General features: G+C 36.5%; 1 protein-coding gene across 1 annotated transcript; it reads left to right on the plus strand.

Annotated features, from left to right (window-relative positions):
- Positions 1-13,760: 13,760 nt before the first annotated feature.
- Positions 13,761-19,152, plus strand: LOC142168647 (uncharacterized). The gene is made up of 2 exons (XM_075229169.1): positions 13,761-15,392; positions 15,623-19,152. Exons 1-2 carry the CDS (start codon positions 14,711-14,713, stop codon positions 16,105-16,107), a joined length of 1,167 nt encoding a protein of 388 aa, XP_075085270.1. The 5' UTR covers positions 13,761-14,710; the 3' UTR covers positions 16,108-19,152.
- Positions 19,153-20,732: the final 1,580 nt, after the last annotated feature.

Raw genomic sequence — 20,732 nt, forward strand, 5'->3', positions numbered from 1 at the left:
CCATTATCAGTTCTACAAAAGAAAGAAAAAGAAAAATCTTTTTGCATTTTTTTTTCTTTAGACTTTACTCCCTCAAGAAGACTGTCTAAGAAATCCATTGTCAGAAAAAGTCCAAAACTTTTATGAAAATTCTACCTACAAAAAAGAATTACTACCCGGTTCAAAGAGTCATCTCTTGGAAAAGAACTGTGGCCATAAGAAAAACCAAGAGGGATTATTTCTATCTAATTATTTTTTTATTTTTTATTTTTTATTTTTTCAACACACATACAATAACACAACTAAAATAGCACAGGAACACCCAAACAGTCTCTTCACCCACACTTAAAATATGAATTGTCCCCAATGCACACCCATAAATACAAGAGGGTAAAAGAAACTCATTGGTAGGCCAAAGGCCGATGCATTAGCAGCTCATGAGGTACTGAGACTTCTCCCAGATTTGGTTCTTTGTGCGGGCACCCCACACTTATTTCTGACCATTTTTCTTGCTTTTGCTTTTTTCCAATAGCCTTACTTCGCATGCTCCTAGAGAAATCAAAAACAACACTGCAATAATAAAAAAATAAAAATAAAAGTAACAGAAAATAGTAAAGTTGGGTTGCCTCCCAATAAGCATTTGATTTAACGTTGCGGCACGACGCGGATCACTTTTTGTCTCCACCTCGAGCTTATGAATTGAACCCCAAGTTTTGCTTCAATTTTAAGATTATGCTCCTGGAGCGGTACAAATTCTTTCGAGCCACGGTTTAAAAAATATTTCATGCACTTTTTGGCTCTCGACCGAGGAGTGTCACCTTGCCTAGATGGCCTTGAAAATTACAAAATATAAGGTTCATCGACCTCTGCCCTTGACTCCTTTTTATGCTCATAAGGATCAATTTTTATTTCACCATCTGAACATAATGTAGAGAAGTATTTGGAATGAGGTCTAAGGCGCTCAAATACATGAACTTTAAGATTTTTACCTCCTCTACACCAATCACACTAAAGTCAACTAAATTTGTATCTTTAATATCCTTGGCTAACTCTAGTATTACTTCTTCAACATCGACATCCTCAAATTCTAGTTGGATAGATTGTTGGTGTTTTACTCTCACCTCCTCCATTAGAACCTCATTTTTGGTATCTAATTCATGATTTTCTTGGCTACTATCCACAATATTAGCTTGTTGAGCATTAAATGCTTCAACTAGTTAACTCACTTGTGCCTCCAGGTTGCGAATAGTAGCATCTTGCCTTTATATGTGCAGTTGTTTCTCATTATTTCGTTCCACAAGGCACCTTAACATATCCTTGATCTCTTTCAGGTCATCATCCCTGGGTTCTTTGTTCCTATTAACTTCACAACAAAAAGAAGAACCATCAAAGTAAGGGGTTGGAGGAAGATAAGCACAACCATGAAAGTGACCATCTTGACCATCACACATATCACATACATTCCACACATAAGATTGAGTTGGTGCACATAACTCGATCTGAGGAATATTTTGATAATTTTTTCACAGGTGGTTTCCTCCACAATACACACAAGGAAGATCAACAGTAGAATTACCAACATCAAAACTCCCAAAAATCCACGATGCCATATTTCTCAAATTAACAAGTAAATCAAAAATTAAAAAAAAAATCAAATACAAGAAAACAAAAATAATAGTTCAAACTTGAAACCTAGCAATATGTACACATACAGCTACATTGTTAGTTCCTCGTCAACGACGCCAAAATTTGATCACGCCCAACTCTAGTCCTAAAAAGGATATGCGATCGCTGCAAATATAATCCGGTCTAAAAGTCCGGAGTCGAATCCCACAGAAAACTAAGGCTTAGCTATAATTGTTCAGTATTGCTAAGAAATACAAGTTCAAATAATTTTCTAGTTATAAAGATTGTAATTTTTATTTTAAACTAAGTAATTAACAAATACAAAAGTAGTAAAATTATCAACTAACAAGACTAAGGAGGTCTAGAGTTATGATTTTCCCAATTGTCGGAATTCTCCCTGCTACGTTTTCTATAATTTTTCCTAAGTATTCTCTACCGATCGTGAGTACTTCATGTGTTGTAATTCTCTTCCGAGCAACTACAATAATTTACTAGACATATTCTTCCGAATTACGCTAGCTGGCACTAATTCACCGTTCACTAAGATCGCACCAAGATTTCGTTATTCCTAATCCCACTTTTAAATCCTCCGTATTGATTCCTCACATACGTTGGGAGTGATGTTGTTCGATAATTACCTAAATATGTACCCTTTTCCAAGCAATACACATTAAATAGGCACAGTCAATTGATGGTCATTCAATCAACAACAATAAACACGCAGTTGAATAAGTAGAGAAATCCAACAGCTCAAAAATATAAACACATAATAAGAATCCATCCTACAAAAGGTTCCATCAAAACCCTAGATAATAAATTAGTTACTCATAATAGATGCAAAACTATAATACTAGAAATCATAACCAATAGTGAAAATAGGAAGAAGGAAGTGAAAAACTCGTAGAAGAATTCTCTGCCTTGCTCCTAGTGTATTCTTGCTTCCTTCGGTCGATAATCATTTCTAAAAACGTCCAATCCCCTTCAAAAGTGAGTTTAAGGACTATTTATATGTGATAGGGTATGCATGGGGCGAAATAGTCCAAGCCCACTTCGGAACAGCCTTTTTAGGTTAGCTCGTTCACTTTCTCGTGCGCACGCGAGAGTGAACGAGCAAAGTGCTTCTCTTTTTCTTTTCCTTCTAGGTCTCTCATGCACTTCTATTTTTTTCCATAATCCGCTATTTTTTTCTCAAGCTTTTCCTCAGCTAGCTCGTTCACTCTTTCGTGTGCACATTAGAATGAACGAACAAAGTTCTTCTTTTGTCGTTTGGTTCTAAATCAACTTCTTTTGCTCACTTTTCGTCCAACTTGCCCCTACACATAAGAATGCACATAATGAGCATAATTCACTACAAAAACTCATGTAACCACACAAGTTATGAGATGAAAGTATACCGAAAAATATGCATTTTGGCCGTTTATCAGGTATTGAGTAAAAAAATTTGAACCAACCTATATATAAATATATAATTTTTATATATACTTTTAAGACTTTATATTGATGTTTTTAAAATGTAAAAATATTTGGGATCCTCTCATGGGATGTAATATTTAATAAAACTATGAAGTAGTACATTCACTTTTATTTACTTTAAATAATGGTTGTATCATTTTCTTATCAAGTGTTATTGAAATGCGCCAACCATCTCTTTGTTTTTCCATATTCATGTGTCAACATTTCTTATATCTTTTTACAAATTTAAAATGGTATTTCGATAATTTAAAATTAAATAGAACATATCATTATTTAGGTATCATGTTAATTTTTATATTTAATTATTAAATTATGTTAACCTTGAAAGTATACATTAACGAAAAATTATTGTTAGATGACTAAGAATTCCCCCATTAGAATATTTTCATAGATCATATGTTTGTCAATTTTTTTAACTTTTACCAAAAATATATTAACTTATCAAAGATTTATCTATAACTTTAACAAAGTAAGATTGAAATAATGTTCACGTAACAAAAGAACCCGAAAAAATCAAACCAATCCAAACCGATATAATTGGTTTGATTTGGTTTTGATAAAAACCGAACCAAGCTGGTCCATGTACACCCCTAATGTCAGTGATATCATATGATGCCATGTCTCGTTAATGATTTACCTAAAATTCTTCTAAAGAACATGAAAAAATGAAGAAAAAATTAGCATATTATCTCTGAAAAATGGTAACTGCAGGATCTAGAATACAATAAAATCTGACTTTTCCTAATCATAAATGAATTTCCAAATGAAATATTTAATTAGAATTATCTTCTTGTGCTTGACAGTAGTATAAAAAGATCACCCGTCTTGTTTTCCTAATCATAGGTTTGTCAACTAAAGCGTTATATAGCGCAAAGCTCATTGTTGTCTTGTGTAATTCAGAGTATTGATTAGTCGGGCCAATACGTTCTGAATACTATAAGTTGTGTATCGAGCATCTTCACTTTCTATCTTTTTCATTGAAATCTTTTTCATCTTGTGAACCATGTTTATAAAAGGGTTTGCTCTTAAAAAGATTTTGATGGAGAAGATGGAAGTGACGATGATATATATACAATAATATTTCAGAGACGCATTTGGATGTAAAACATAATAACTAATTAGCTTTGACTTTATGTGATGCTAACTTTATGTAGCAGTAATCCTTCGTCATTCATTTTATTACTATATATAATTTTGTTACATTAATTTTATCTATAATTCAAGTGGCATTTAGAATAGAATACATTTTTTTTGGTTCGATTTTTTTTCTTTTTTTTTTCCAGAAAATCTACTATGAGTAGTTCCTAAACAAAGAAGTCTTGATATCAATTCTGTTTGCTTCCGTCTTACCATGTTGTTTCACTTTTTCATTTCCAATATTCAGTAAAGCGACAAAATTACCCCCCCCCCCCCCCTTTTTTATTTTAAATTCAGTATTGCAATTAACAAATAATATTGAATTTCAACATGTGAATGCACAACAAAATATAATTTTCAAATCTAGAATTAATATAAACATAGTTTCTGTAACTCTTTCGCCTTGTATGGGCTGGATTTAGTAACGGGATCTTTACATAAATAGTCGGTCGTATTTATTATTATTATTTTTTAGCCATATATATAGATTATATATTGATTGTATATAATTCTACACACATAATTCATAAATTATGCATATATTATAATTCCACTAATTTAAACGATGTGTAGCTATTTGGGTTAATTCTTGAAATACTGCAAAATGATATGCGGGCTTCTGAGGCCTATTTGGATCGAGCTTTCCTTCGGTACTTGACCCAATAAGGAATTCTTCTTCTTTGTGGGCTGGGTGGAGATTAGAGGTAGCCACTCGAATCTTACAAAAAAGTGTTACAATTCCTAACATAGGTCATAACTTGAAACTTCTTTCTCCTAGTCAGCTATATAACTGAATAACTCATGCAACAAAGGTTCGAGCATGATGGCAGATAGTCTTCCCGTCTCTTTCGGGTGGATGGTGAGATTAATAAGACCCTTGCGTATTATCCGTATGTTGAAGTACTAACGACACGAGCCGAGCAGTGTCTCGATTAAAGCTGTACTTTTTAGTTCTTCTCTTTACTTTATCTGGTAGACTAATAAGAACTCTCTCTCTTGACTGAAATAAGTAATTGTATAAGAACAACTCTTCTTGGGGTTTGAAACGAAAATCCGAAATTTGATTTTCTTTTTGTTTTTCCTTTATAAAAATGAAATAATTAATTGATGTTCAATTTACCCCTGCATTAATTGAAATGCTTTAAGATTATCCGTTCCATTATACAGCTTCCGGACTATTAAGATCTTTGTCGTTAGTAAATCGTCTTATTTTTCGCTATTGACTTTAGTGGAGCTCTAGCGTAGACTAAGAAAACTTTGAGACTGTGAATTTCACGTTTCAAAATACCTCATATCAACCAAAATTTATCTCATATTTTAATAGGTTTGTTTTATAACTACCTTTCATTGAGAGCAGTCAAATTTGGCCCAAACCCAAATGACCCGCCCAACCTATTTAAGGTTGGGTGGGTTATTGACCAGCTAATTAATTGAGCTCAGTTTATCTTGACCAAACTTATCTCAACCCATTTAAAGTTGGACTGAATTCAAGCCCAAATTGATCCATGAATAACTTTGTCAAACTATCTTAGAAATATTTTTTTTTGTTTGATATGTTATATATGACGATAACAAAAGAAAAAAAGTCTTGCTTAGTAATTATACAATTCATAAGAAAGCAACACATATTAAGTAAAGCTTGATAAGAGTTGGGCGGGTTGGGCTATGACCTAATTTTAGCCCATCTTGACCCAGCCCATTTTAGCCCAAGTAACTTTTGGGCGGGTCAAATGACCCGTCCAATAATTAACTCAACCCATTTTGACCCTCCCAAAATTGATCCAACCCGCCCATTTGACACTCCTGCTTTCATTATAAATCGATTAAAGTTTGTAAAGGGAAGAAAGAGACCGAAGGCTTGTCAGAAATAAGCATATTGGCATGTTATCATTCTCCTCTTCTTCAAAAAGATGTCCAGAAGTTTGAGAAATATTGTGATAATGTAAATAAAATTGGATGATTGTAAGGGGAAAAGAAAGATCAGCTATAATTAACGGATCGGATTACATGCATGTTAAGAATCCAAGAGAACTATGTAAAAGTTGAAGATGTCTAAAAATTTGATTCTAAAATAGGATCGGGACACATGCATTGCTGAGAAAACAGAGGAAATTTGTAATAATTCGATATTTTAAAAGTGAACTTTTGAGTTAGGCTCGAGTATGAATACTAATATCTTAATTAGTTGAACATATAATATGTACCGGATACTAGAATTAAGAAGTTGAAATTATTATATCTTAAGGGATTACAAGGCTTGATTTTCGGGATACCGAAGTTTGGAGTTACATAACGAACTTACAACAACAACAACAACATATCCAGTATTATTCACACTGTGGGGTCTGAAGAGGGTAGTGTGTACGCAGACCTTACCCCTACCTTACGAGGATAGACATGTTGTTTCCCGACAAACTTAAAGGATAAAAAGAGAGTTTATACAATGATTTTTGGGATAAAATAGTATTAAAAATGTTTGTCATAAATCAGCTAGGGGTAAAATAGAATGTACAAAGGTAAAACAATTTATCATTGAACCAGCTGGACATTTGAGTTTGGACCGGGGCCATTTGAGAGTTGAAATAATTGCTGGACAAGGTCTTTTATATAGCTTTATAAAGGGGGATAAGAATCAAGCACTCACTTGGTCTCCTAGGGGAAAGAAAAAACGCAGACAACTTTCTTAAGTTTCTGCTTGCATTGCAACGAAATAGTTGCTTATCTTTTCTCATGTTGATGGACGTTTTAAATTTTTTTTCGGTAGCTATGAGGCGATTAGTTTCTACGGCGCTCCAGACAAATCAAGGGTTCAATAATCTCCATTAATTTTCTTTCAAGGTATCTGAATATTCACTTCTATTATTTTATTACTCACTAGTATATGGGTATGAATATTTAAGGTTTGAAGATAAGGTATTAGCACTTAATGATGATATTAAGCTACATATTGAATTTATTTGTCAAGGGATCTGAGATTAGACATTAAAAATTTATGAGATTGAACCTTTTACCTAAATAAGAAAAACAAAGATTTGACCATAAATTTACATCGCTAATTAATATTTTGTATAGATTGAGACTATTGGAAGCCGTTGCGTGGTGCTTTGTGTGTCGCAAGGTTGAAGAACGTATCGTTCGAGATAAGTAACAGTTCTAAATTTGGTCCGGAGGGTATGAAACCCCGGATTATGTGTTATGTGATTGGTTTTGAGGTGACGCACATGCTAGGTGATGGGCGTGTGGGCGTGCACCGTAAGAATTGTGACTTGGTCAATTTCATGGATCTCTGTAGTTGAATAAATTGTTGTTACCCGTACATTTTTCCACGTATTAGGAAAATTGAACTATAAATCATGTTTAAACCATGTGTTGACACTGTTAGGACCCACAGAGGTCGTGTACATGCTGAATTATCTATTAAATTATAATTTTGTACTCGGACATGATTTTACTTGCATATTACATCTCAGTCTCTCTTGTTCATTATTGATGCATCATATCACTGTTGTTGGGCTGCTTATCAAGATTTCTGAGAGCCCGAGAGACTGGAGAGGTTAATGACTTAGTGAGGCTGAGGGCCTAATTGTGAGGATATTTATGGGATCGGGCTGCACGCCGCAGTATATTTTATTGATTTATGCCATGATTGGCTTGTTATAGCGTTTGGGCTGAAGGAGCCCCTCCGGAGTCTGTACACACCCCCAGTGAGCGCAGGTACCTACTGGATGCGAGTGTCAAGTACTGAGTGACTGTGAGGAATGAGTGACTGTGAGAAAAGAGTGACTATGAAGTTGAAGTGAATGGGAGGATTGAGTGACTATTACTCTGTGAGGATGCATTGATTTCATTATTGCTGCATTTCAGCTGTCATATATTACTGTTTTGGAAAACTTTGAAAGATATTATTTCTGTTTCAATTAAAATTTGATATGAAATTGCTGTGGAGTTTTAAATGTCGAACTTGAAAGCATGCCTACCTTTTCACGTTGGAAAGTACTGTATTTGGACTTAGCTGTGAAGCTCGTCACTACTTTCAGTTCTTTATTTATTATTGTTACGTACTGAGTTGGTTGTACTCATACTACACCCTGCACTTCTGTGCAGATCCAGGTGATTCCGGACATAGTAGGTGTTGATTCTTTCGCATAGTTGATTTTTCGGAGATTCAGAGGTAGTTGCCTTGTTTCGCAGACCTTGTCTCTCCTTCCCTATCTCCTTGTTTACTGTATTTGGCCACAGACTATTTTAGACCGTGTTTTCCAGACTTATAACGTATAGATGCTCATGTACTGAGTGACACAGGGTTTTGGGAATATATATACACCTAGTATTGGTGGAATTTTCTCTTAAACTTAATTATGATGTTTTCCGTATTTAAAAAATATTGTGGGTTATTAATGTTATCGGTTTGCCTAGTATTTAGATAGACGTCATCACAACGGGTAAGATTTCGGGTCGTGACAAAATTAAACACAAAGAATGTGTCAATTTCACTGTCTCTTGGTAGCGAGAAACTGAAAACACACAGAAAATATCCAAATTTCCATCCTTTAGTTTCTCTTTTCAAATTTGAGTTCCTAGTTCATACATTGTGAAACCTTAAATCGACTCCATCCAATAATATGTTCAAACATACATTATATAATCATATATTCACATTAAAAAACAGTTATATTTAGTAGATACATTTAAACCCTTGCCTATTCTCATTTAGTTGGTACTAGTATAAGAAACTTTGAAACTCAATATGTCAATTAGGGGTATTTCAACCGAACCGAAAAACCGCACCAAACCGAAAAGTTAAACCAAACAGATTTAAAAATCCGACTAGGTTTGGTTTGATTTGGTTTGGTACTGAGTAAAAAAATCTGAACCAACCGACATATAAATATATAAATTTTATATATACTTTTAAGACTTTATATTGAATTTTGTTTTAAAATGTAAAAATATTTGGGATTCTCTCATGGGATGTAATATTTAATAGAACTATGAAGTAGTGCATTCACTTTTATTTACTTTAAATAATGGTTGCATCATTTTCTTATCAAGTGTTATTGAAATACGTCAATTATCTCTTTGTTTTTCATATTCATGTGTCAAGATTTCTTATATCTTTTTACGAATTTAAAATAGTATTTCGATAATTTAAAATTAAATAGAACATATCATTATTTAGGTATCATGTTAATTTTTATATTTAATTATTAAATTCGGTTAACCTTGAAAGTGTACATTAACGAAAAATTATTGTTAGATGACTAAGAATTCCCCCATTAGAATATTTTCATAGATCATATATTTGTCAATTTTTTTAACTTTTACTAAAAATATATTCACTTATTGTGAGCACGTAATATTTGCCTCACAAAACATACTCCTATAAAATCCACAAAAAAATAGATTTTTTCTAATTAATTTTATTTTTCATAGAATTTCTAGGAATTTCTTGCTAATTTGCGTTTGCATTGAGTTGCATATTTAATAACCTAAATTATAAGAAAATACCAAAAAATATCTAAAATATTCATTGCATAGCATTTTAGGTTTTATTTGTATTTTAGGATTTAATTACATTTATTAGTTGCATTATTAAATGAAAATCACAAAAAAAAAAAATACCATGGTCATTTTATATTTTAAATTTTTAGTCTTTGATTGTTAATTTCCTCTCATTAGTTTTAAATTAATTAATTATTCAAATGTTAAAAATAGATAATTAGGTTTAATTCCACAAATTAGATTTGATTTAGGAATTAATTTAGGTGCTTGATTAATTTGGTTAGGATTTAAAATCAAAGAAAAATCAAGAAAAGAAAGAAAGAAAAAAGAGGCCATTTTTTTTAGCATCCAAGACCGGACTGGGCCAATTTCCAAAACGGCTCAGTTGCCTTAACACCTAACTCATCCGCCCAGCCCAATCGGATCCCCCCTCTTCATGAAAACATCCTAGATTCCCCCAAAACTAAGAGGACGGATCCCTCCACCTTTGGAGAACCCTAGCAACCGTTCCATAGTTCCCCTCATTAAAACATCCCGACCTTGCTTGGTCGTTTAGTGCAGTTTTACCGCTTTTGGGTATGTAAATTCTTTGTCACGACCCAAAATCTAATCATGGTCATGATGGCGTCTATCGTGTTACAAGGCAAGCCTACTTCCCAAAATATTACTACAAAACCGATTATAAGAATTTAATAAAATATTTCAACATTTAAATTTTTCATAAGCTAAATCAACTCTAAATATAATATAGAAAAATACGGAAACGAGCCCCAAACATCGGGGTGTCACTAAGTCATAAGCGTCTAAAATTATAAACTAAGATATATAAACTGTCTAACTGTCCAAAAGAAGAAATGACAAAAGGAGTAATAAGGTCCTGCGGACGCTAGCAGCTACCTTGCAATCTTCACAGATAGCCGGCCTGAACTCAACGATCGCCGCGCTCTAACTCACCTGGATATGCACATAAAGTGCAGGGTGTAGTATGAGTACAACCACCTCAGCAAGTAACAGAAATAACTAAGGAGTTGAGCAGTAGTGACGAGCTAAGTAAAACAGTCCAATTATTTATTTTCACAGTTAAGTACAAACAGGAGTAGACAGGTAATTTCATAAATCAATAAGACTACAAGGAAATTAACAGGTAAATGCAGCAACAGCAAAAGTAAATGTAACCTCATAGCTGTGTCACTCCATCACTCATCACTCGCACTCAACACTCAACGCTCAACACTCTGCGCTCACTGGGGGTGTGTACAGACTCCGGAGGGGCTCCCAAAGCCAAGCGCAAAGCACGGATAACTCACGTGCCATCATATCAATACCTGGATCCGCACGGTCAACTCACGTGCTATGCGGACAACTCACGCACTATGGTATCAATACCTGGACCCGCACGGTCAACTCACGTGCTACGCGGACAACTCACGCGCTATGGTATTAATATCCTCACAACCAGGCCCTCGGCCTCACTCAATCATGTACCTCACTAGCCTCGCCATCATCAACAAATAAGGGAACACTGCCCACATCATGTATCACAACATATTAGTAAATAATAGAGACTGAGGTAAACATGTACAATAGTTTTTATGACTGAGTATAAATAATGTGAACATGAATAAAGCCTAAGCATGATCTCTAACATGAAGGCAAACAAGTTCAACAACATATAAATACATAACCACAAATAATAGCCATTAGGCCTCACAGCATCACGGGACGGACCAAGTCTCAATCCCTCGCAATGCACACCCACACGCTCGTCACCTAGCGTGGGTATCACTTCCAAACAATCACGTGATGTCAAATCTCCGGGTTTATACCCTCAAAGCCAGAGTTAAAACTGTTACTTACCTTAACAGCGTAAAACCCTACTCCGGGATGCCCTCGTCTCTGGACTTGGTCTCCAAAAGCTCCAAATCTAACCATAATCAGATTAATACCATCAAAATAGGCTAACGAATCGAATTCCACAATAAAAATTATAAAATATGCCAAAAATTCGAAATCGGCCAAAACCCGGCCCCGGGCCCACGTCTCGAAATCAGTCAAAATGGCAGAATAATAAACCTCGTACTCTCCCGAGTCTAACCATATAAAATTCTTCAAAATCCGACATCGTTTGGTCCTTCAAATCCTTAAATTACTTCTCCAAAAATCCCAAGTCCTAACCCCTCATTTTCACTAATTACAATGATTAAACAACGGAAAATCACCATATATACAAGTATTGGGGCTCAAGTAACTTACCTCAATGAAACCCCCTTGATTCCCTCTTCAAATCTCTTCCAAAAACTCCAAAACTGAATAAAAATGGTTAAAACTACACCAAAATTCGCGAAGTGTGCAATATGTACCCTCTGCCCAGGCTTCTCGCACCTGCGGTCATTTACTCGCACTCGCGCGACCGCACCTGCGGTCCAAGGAGCCGCACCTGCGCAACTCACTTATCCGTCCAGTCTCCGCATCTGCGGCAAATTCGTCGCACCTGCGCGTGGCGCGCCGCATCTGCGAAGCCTGTCCAGCATTCCCCTTTCCGCATCTGCGCCCCAGGTTTCGCACCTACGGGCTTGCAGATGCGACCTCCAACTCGCACTTGCGCATTCTGCCTAGCCCAGTATTGCTCGCACCTGCGAACTCCCCACGCGCACCAGTGGCCTCACACCTGCGACTCTTTCTTCCGCAGGTGCGAAAATAGCAGTAGCAGCAGCTTCAAATGCATTTTCCAACTTCGACAAATCCGTTAACCACCCGAAATCACCCCGAGGCCCTCGGGACCTCAACTAAAAATACCAACAAGTCATATATCAACATACCAACTTAGTCGAACCTTCGAATCACTCAAAACAACATCAAAACATCAAATTACCCTCGGATTCAAGCCTAAGAACTTCTAAATTTCCAAATTCGGCAACCGATACCGAAACCAACCAAACCACGTCCGAATGACCTCAAATTTTGCACATATATCACAAATGACACTACGAACCTACTCCAACTTCCGAAATTTCATTCCGACCCCGATATCAAATTTTCCACTGCCGACCGAAATCGCCAAATTTCCAATTTCGCCAATTCAAGCCTAATTCTACCACGGACCTCCAAATCACATTTCGGACGCACTCCTAAGTCCAAAATCACCTAACGGAGCTAACAGAACCATCAGAATTCAAATCCGAGATCGTTTACATATATGTCAACATCCGGTTGACATTTCCAACTTAAGTTTCTACTTAAGAGACTAAGTATCTCAATTCACTCTGAAACCACTCCGGTCCCAAACCAACTAACCCGATATAATATAATATAGCTGAATAACACAAAAAAAAGTAGAAATAGGGAAAACGGGGCTATAACTCTCGAAATGACCGGCCGGGTCGCTACATTCTCACCTATTTTCTCTACTTGAGTCTATGGATTAAATTCTGGATTACTCATATTGAGTTTGTGATTGTTTACTTAGATTTTGGTTGTGTTGATTAGTTATGGACTGAACATATTTGAATATTTGATATACCTATTCAATTTGTTACGGATTGTGTAGTTAGTAGAATAATACCTCTTATTTCACTGTTTTACATGTGTGATTTAAGTTTTGTGGGAACAATCATGTAATTAGATCAATTCTTCTTTGATTTATGTTCAAATAGTGTTGAAATACAGATATTGATGAGGTCTTTGGTCTGTAATTTATGCAAGCTTCTCAGAACTAAAAATTTGTGAGTAGGGATAAAGTTGCTATTGGACTAGGGAGTATGTAATTTTTCTCTGTTCTGTCATCATTGGTTATAAAATCAGGAAGTTGAAATAAGATTTGTGGTTGTAGTACTTCGAAATTTGAATTTCATTTGTGTACTGATAGACCTCGGCTTTCATGGAAGGTCAGGACGTAGTGTTTGGTTCAACTGGGTATGAGTTTAGGCTAATAGTTGATGAATGTTGAGCTGCCAGCATTTATTCCAATCCAATACATGGCTCCATGACTCTCAACTTTAACACACGATCTTGAACTTAGAAAAGTAATCAATTGATGAATTTCGTAGATTAATAAATCATCGTGGTCATGGGTACGATTCTCTTGGCATGGTCACGATACATAAATCCCAACTTAAGTGCGCTTTTCATGCTAATAATAAAAATTAATATGTTGATTAATAGGAAAAAAGCTCTGACTTGGGAAATGTGCCCTTTATTTCTCTCTCTTCCAAACATGTCCTGGAGTAACTTTTTGTTCTAAATTTACTTCCGATTCTCATGGAAGACAAGATTTTCTTTCTTTCAGGTGATAAATCTTTTGAGTTAATCGATGCCGGCGATGGGTGGTACGTTTTAATCAAAAGAGGCAGAAGGTTTTCAAGCAGTATTAAGGTCGACGAAGAGAATCTCTGGTGGGTCTGCGATGCTCTTAAACAAGCATCAAACGGAGTGGGGAATTTTTATAGACGCTGGGGGAAGAAGATACAAGAGTACATTTATAGAGTGTATCAAAAATACAACATATATGGTCGATTCGTTCGAATCGAAACACGGCTGGGAGACAAGAAAATAGCAGTAATCATCCCGGAACCAGATTACAACAGGGGATGGGGAGACATAGCTGGGAAAATTCTACGCTTTCTGGATAAATCATACACAGTTGTAAGACGCATGAGGCCCAATATTCCAAAAATGAGTTCTTATCTTGGTGCAGCTGCTATTTCTCAATGACCGGAGTTGAGGAAGCAACCAGTAATGCCAAAGGATAGCCGGTTCCAGTCCAACCCAGTAACAGTTGCTGAAAATCACCAGTTCCTATCGAGTTAACTTGTGGGAACTCTAAATGACCCTTTCAATCACAGCCCGAATCCAGAGGTGCTGCGAACATGGTTTATGAGCAGATGAAAGGTTTGTTCCGGCATGAGAGTAATTCCTCTCTCTCATAATACTTTCCTGTTTGAACTGCCATCGAGGCAGGAAGCGGCTAGGGTAAAGGCGGGAGAGTGGTTTTGGAATGGCCAGCGACTATAACCGACCCGCTCCAGCTATAAATAAATGTTATCACACAGCGGGCCTCAGAGCAGATAAAACCTACTATACTAAAGGCCCAAACAATCAGACCAATGCAAAGAACAAAAGGCCCAAGCTGCACAAGCCAATAAAGGAGTTGATAGTTAAAGGGATCAGGCCCATCCCTTGGTTATATAACTGGGCCATGGCTACCAGCACATCATCGACAATCCAACAACAGATTGCTTCCAACCACTCCAATCCACCACGCGATTTCACAAACGACCCCCAAATAGAAGCAGATGAGGAGGCCGACGATGAAGCCGAAAATTTCAGAGACAATCTCTGGGGACTTTCTTTATTCACAAAGTGGCATAAAATTGCTTCCACCACTATTACATGCTCTGACTCTCAGTACTCTACCTCATCTTACAGTAATTCACTGTCATTTCCATGGTATAAAGATGAGCAGCCTAATTTACAGATGGTGCAGAAGCCTACTGTGCTCGAGATTTCAAAGTGGACAAAGAAAATGTTGAGTAAAGCATATAAGACCTTCGGGATTAATCATGCAGGCTTTGAACATGAAATTATGGACTTAATTCTGAGAATGGATGAGAAACGTCGGGCTCAGATTCAAAATAGGAACTGCTCAAGTTCAGAAAAGAAGAAGGGCAAGAAAAAAGGTGAGAACGAAGTGCTTAATTTAATATATGGTGTTAATTATAAGGGTAGTAGCAGGAAGGAAAGGGGCAGGCGAGGCAAGGAAGTTAAAAGATGAAGATCAAAATTCTTAGTTGGAACATAAGGGGGATTAATGATAATAATAAACGGACCACTATTAGTTCACCGGTCCGCAGATGGAAACCTGATATTTTGTGTCTTCAAGAAACTAAAACAGATAACTGCCCTGCAGGTATTGTTCACCAAGTATGGGGGAATAGATGGGCTAAATGGGAAGAGTTGAAGGCAAGTGGTACCAGAGGGGCTATTATTGTTCTATGGGACAAGAGACTATGGAGGTGTATTGATTCCTATCAAGGTAGATTCTCAATAACTTGTATCCTTGAAAGCTTGCATGAAGATTTTAGGTGGTGCTTTACAGGTATGTATGGTCCACATTCAAACATAGAGAGGATGGAGTTTTGGCAGGAGCTGGGAGCAGTGAGGGGGCTATGGGGTGAACAATGGGTGATTGGTGGCAATTTTAATGTTTGCAGATTCGAGAATGAACGATTCAACTGTACTATAAAATCTGGTGCCATGAGGAACTTCTCAAACATTATATTAGACCTTGAATTAATCGATTCACCCCTTCAAGGGGCACAATATACATGGTCAAGGGGAGAGGATTATCTCCAGGCTTCCAGAATTGATCGCTTTCTAATCTCCTCGGAGTGAAATGAAAGTTTCAAAGCTATCAAACAGATAGCACTTCCAAGGTTTATCTCTGATCAAAAGCCATTACTACTGGAGTGTGGTGAGTGGGAAGCAACAACATCCTACTTTAAGTTCGAGAACATATGGTTGCAGCAAGATGGGTTCATTGATATGATAAAGGATTGGTGGCAGAACTACATGATTGGTGGCTCGCCTGATTTTATTCTCGTCCAAAAATTGAGGAACCTAAAAAAGGATATAAGCAAATGGAACAGAGAGGTTTATGGCAGAATGGATGATAGAAGAGGCAAAGCACTTGATGAACTTTCAGTCCTTGAGCAGGCTATAGAAAATAGAGTCTCTACACAATCTGAAAAACAAAGGATTCTGAGTTTGAAATTGGAGCTACAGAACTTGGCCAAAGCTGAGGAGATTTCATGGAGACAAAAGTCTAGATGTCGGTGGCTCAAAGAAGGAGACAGGAACACTAAATACTTCCAAAAACTGTCCAATTAAAATAGAAGATACAATAATATAGACAAGCTCAAGGTGGGCAGTGAAGTAATTGATGACAAGGAGTTGATCAAGAAAGAAATCCTAAACTACTACCATAACCTGTATACTGAAAATGAAGTTTGGAGGCCTACAACCAATTTTGAGGAGGTGGCCAGAATTTCAGCAGTTGACAACGAAATGTTAGAAGCAGTTTTCGATGAAGAAGAAGTCCATGCTGTTATCCAGTCTTGTGCCCCAAATAAAGCTCCAGGTCCAAATGGGTTTACCATGGCATTCTTTCAAAAAGCTTGGGAATTTATCAAGCCAGAAGTATTGGGGGCTCTCAACCACTTCCACCAACACTGCCATATGATTAAATCATGCAATGCTTCATTCATTACACTAATTCCCAAGAAGAAAGGAGCCATGGAGTTGAGAGATTATAGGCCAATTAGCCTCATAGGAAGTGTGTACAAAATTATCTCGAAGCTTCTAGCAGAGAGACTAAAGAAGATTATTGGCAAGCTGGTCTCTGTACATCAAAATGCCTTCATAAAACACAGGCAAATCACAGATGCATCACTGATTGCCAATGAAACCCTTGACTGGAGGATTAAAAGTTGTGAACCTGGTGTGATGTGCAAACTTGACATAGAAAAGGCATTCAACCCGCTAAACTGGTCCTATCTCATCCCTATTCTTAGGAAAATGGGATTCGGAGACAGATGGATCAGATTCAACATCTCAACTGTGAAATACTCAGTGATAGTCAATAATGGTCCAGTGGATTTTTTCTCTCCTCAAAAAAGGATCAGGCAAGGAGATCCCCTCTCCCTTTTTTTTGTTCATTATAGCAATGGAAGGACTGGGAAAAATATTGGATAAGGCCAATCAGTTGTAGTGGATTCAGGGTTTTAATATGGGTACTAATATCGGGAACTCAGTCACAATGTCACATTTACTATATGCCGATGATACACTCATCTTTTGTGAGCCTATTACATCACAACTACTGTATTTGAATTTGACACTTCTCCTCTTTGAAGCACTATCAGGTTTACATATCAACATGTCGAAAAGTGTAATGTACCCGGTCAATGATGTGCCTAACCTAGAGGAATCGTTCAACATTATGGGTTGTACAATTGGGTCATTCCCTACCACCTATCTAGGTCTCCCCCTTGGTGCCAAATACAAGAACACTAAAATCTGGAATGGGATCATTGGAAAGTTTGAAAAGAGATTGGCAGCTTGGCAGATGCACTATCTCTCCATGGGAGGGAGACTAACTCTCATCAATAGTGTCCTTGATAGCATCCCCACTTACTACTTGTCATTATTTCCCATCCCTAGCAAGGTACTTAAGAAGCTAGACAAGATCAGGAGAGACTTTCTCTGGGAAGGAAACAGCACCTCCCGCAAATACCATCTCGTCAAGTGGTCCAAAGTCACACAATCAAAAAGCAATGGAGGTCTGGGTATTAGAGACTTGGCCTTACATAACAAAAGTCTGCTCATGAAATGGCTATGGAGGTTCGGTGCAGATGAGTCAAGCCTTTGGAAAGAAGTAATTGTTACTAAACATGGTAGAAGGGACAACTGGAGAACAAATACATCTACGTCGTCTCATGAGGTTGGTCCTTGGCAGCACATCAGCAAGTTGGGAAATAAATTCTTTGAGCAAGTATCTTTCAGGGCTGGAAATGGTGTGAACATTAGTTTCTAGAAGGATAAATGGTTAAACAATATTCCACTCATGGAGATCTACCCAAATCTGTTCCAGATTGCCCAAGATAAGAATTCCTCTATTGCTCAAAATAGATGTGGAAACTGTTGGAATGTATTATTCAGAAGATATGTTCAGGATTGGGAGATAGATAGCGTGTTGGAATTACTAGCTAGTTTAGAGAGGTGCACCATTGTTGAAACCAAAGCTGACAGACTCAGTTGGGGAGACAACAACCTTTTCACAGGGAAGGAATGCTACCAGCTATTAAGTTTCCAGAATCAGATAATTGATTCCTAGCCTTGGAAGCAAATCTGGAAGACCAAACTGCCTACAAAGGTCATCTGCTTCAGCTGGATTGCTCTTAAGGAAGCATGTTTAACACAAGACAATCTCAACAGAAGGGGTTATAAATTGGTAAATAGATGTTATGTGTCAAAGCAGCTCCGAGTCAGTCAGCCATCTGTTTTTGCATTGTAGAGTGGCCAAGGAACTATGAAATATGTTCTATTATCTCTTTGGCATTCAATGGGTCATGCCACAGCATGTTGGTGAAGCATATGCAAGCTGGAGCCTATGGAGAGTTGAAAAGACCATCAAGAAGATATGGGTGATGATCCCTGCAGTTATTTTTTGGTGCTTGTGGAATGAAAGGAATCATAAATGTTTTGATGGGATCTCAGCTCCAACTCACTCTCTTAAAGCTACATGTCTGCTTAACCTTTTTTGCTGGACTAAGTTAACTCCTGTAATTAGCTTTGATCAAATTTTTGATTTTGTTAATTCCCTGATGTAAAGGGGCTAACAAACTAGTATTTTTGTGCGCTAGTGCTTTTATTCTTTTGTAACTTTGCATCTTCTTGATGTCTTTTATTAATGAAACACCTTACTTCATCCAAAAAAAAAAAACATGTTGCAAATCGGGGGTACGTTTCACGTGGCGCGATTCGCAATGTGTACAAAAACAAGCGAGTGCGCGACACCGCGACTTGTTCAAACAAATTTCACAAATATTAAAAACGGTTAAAAAGTTAAAAATACACAATAGGTTTCAAATATGTATTAAATCAGATAATTAGGCCAATTATTAATAGTTGAGCGACTGTGCTAAAACCACAGAACTCGGGAGTGCCTCGCACCTTCTCCCGGGTTACCAGAATTTCTTACCCGGTCTTCTGTGTTCGCAGACCATAAATAAGAGTCAATTTCCTCGATTTGAGATTTAAAATAAATCGGTGACTTGGGATACCATAATTATCCCAAGTGGCGACTTTGATTTAAATAAATAATCTCATTTCGAATAATATCACTTAAAATGGAAAAACTCCCATATCCCCTCGGGAAAAAGGAGGTGTGACACTTATCAAAGATTTATCTATAACTTTAACAAAGTAAGATTGAAATAATGTTCACGTAACAAAATAACCTGAAAAAACCAAACCAATCCAAACCGATATAGTTGGTTTGGTTTGGTTTTGATAAAAAGTGAACCAACCTGGCCCATGTACATCCCTAATGCCAATGATATCATATGATACCATGTCTCGTTAATGACTTGCCTAAAATTCTTCTAAAGAACAGGAAAAAATGAAGAAAAAATTTGCATATTTTCTCTGAAAAATGGTAACTGTAGGATCTAGAATACAATGCAAATCTAGTTTTTCCAAATCATAAATGAATTTCCAAATGAAATATTTCATTAGAATTATTTCTTGTGACTGACAGTAGTATAAAAAGACCATCTGTCTTCGTTTTCTAATCATAGGTTTGTCAACTAAAACGTTATATGGCGCAAAGCTTATTGTTGTCTTGTGTAATTCAGAGTACTGATTAGTCGGGCCAATACGTTCTGGATACTAGAAGTTGTGTAACGAGCATCTTCACTTTCTATCTTCTTCATTGAAATCTTTTACATCTTGTGAACCATGTTTATAAAAGGGTTTGCTCTTAAAAAGATTTTGATGGAGAAGATGGAAGTGACGATGATATATATACAATAATATTTCAGAGACGCATTTGGATGTAAAACTTAATAAGTAACTAATTAGAAAAATAAGTAACTAATTAGATTTGACTTTATGTGATGCTAACTTTATGTAGTAGTAATCCTTTGTCATTCATTTTATTACTATATATAATTCTGTTACATTAATTTTATCTATAATTCAAGTGGCATTTAAAATAGAATACATTTTTTTTGGTTCGATTTTTTTTATTTTTTTTCCAGAAAATCTACTATGAGTAGTTCCTAAACAAAGAAGTCTTGATATCAATTCTGTTTGCTTCCGTCTTACCATGTTGTTTCACTTTTTCATTTCCAATATTCAGTAAAGCGGCAAAATTACCCCCCCCCCCCCCTTTTTTTGTTAAAATTCAGTATAGCGATTAACAAATAATATTGAATTTCAACATGTGAATGCACAAC

This window comes from Nicotiana tabacum, chromosome 14 (genome assembly GCF_000715075.1).
Source record: "Nicotiana tabacum cultivar K326 chromosome 14, ASM71507v2, whole genome shotgun sequence".
NCBI classification, from domain to species: domain Eukaryota; kingdom Viridiplantae; phylum Streptophyta; class Magnoliopsida; order Solanales; family Solanaceae; genus Nicotiana; species Nicotiana tabacum.

Bases quoted from the DNA above. Each gene is read 5' to 3' on its own strand.
- LOC142168647 (XM_075229169.1), top strand. From the start codon at position 14,711: ATGGCCAGCGACTATAACCGACCCGCTCCAGCTATAAATAAATGTTAT. The intron at 15,393-15,622 runs GTGAGAACGAAG...ACTGCCCTGCAG, and splicing joins GAAGAAGGGCAAGAAAAAAG to GTATTGTTCACCAAGTATGG.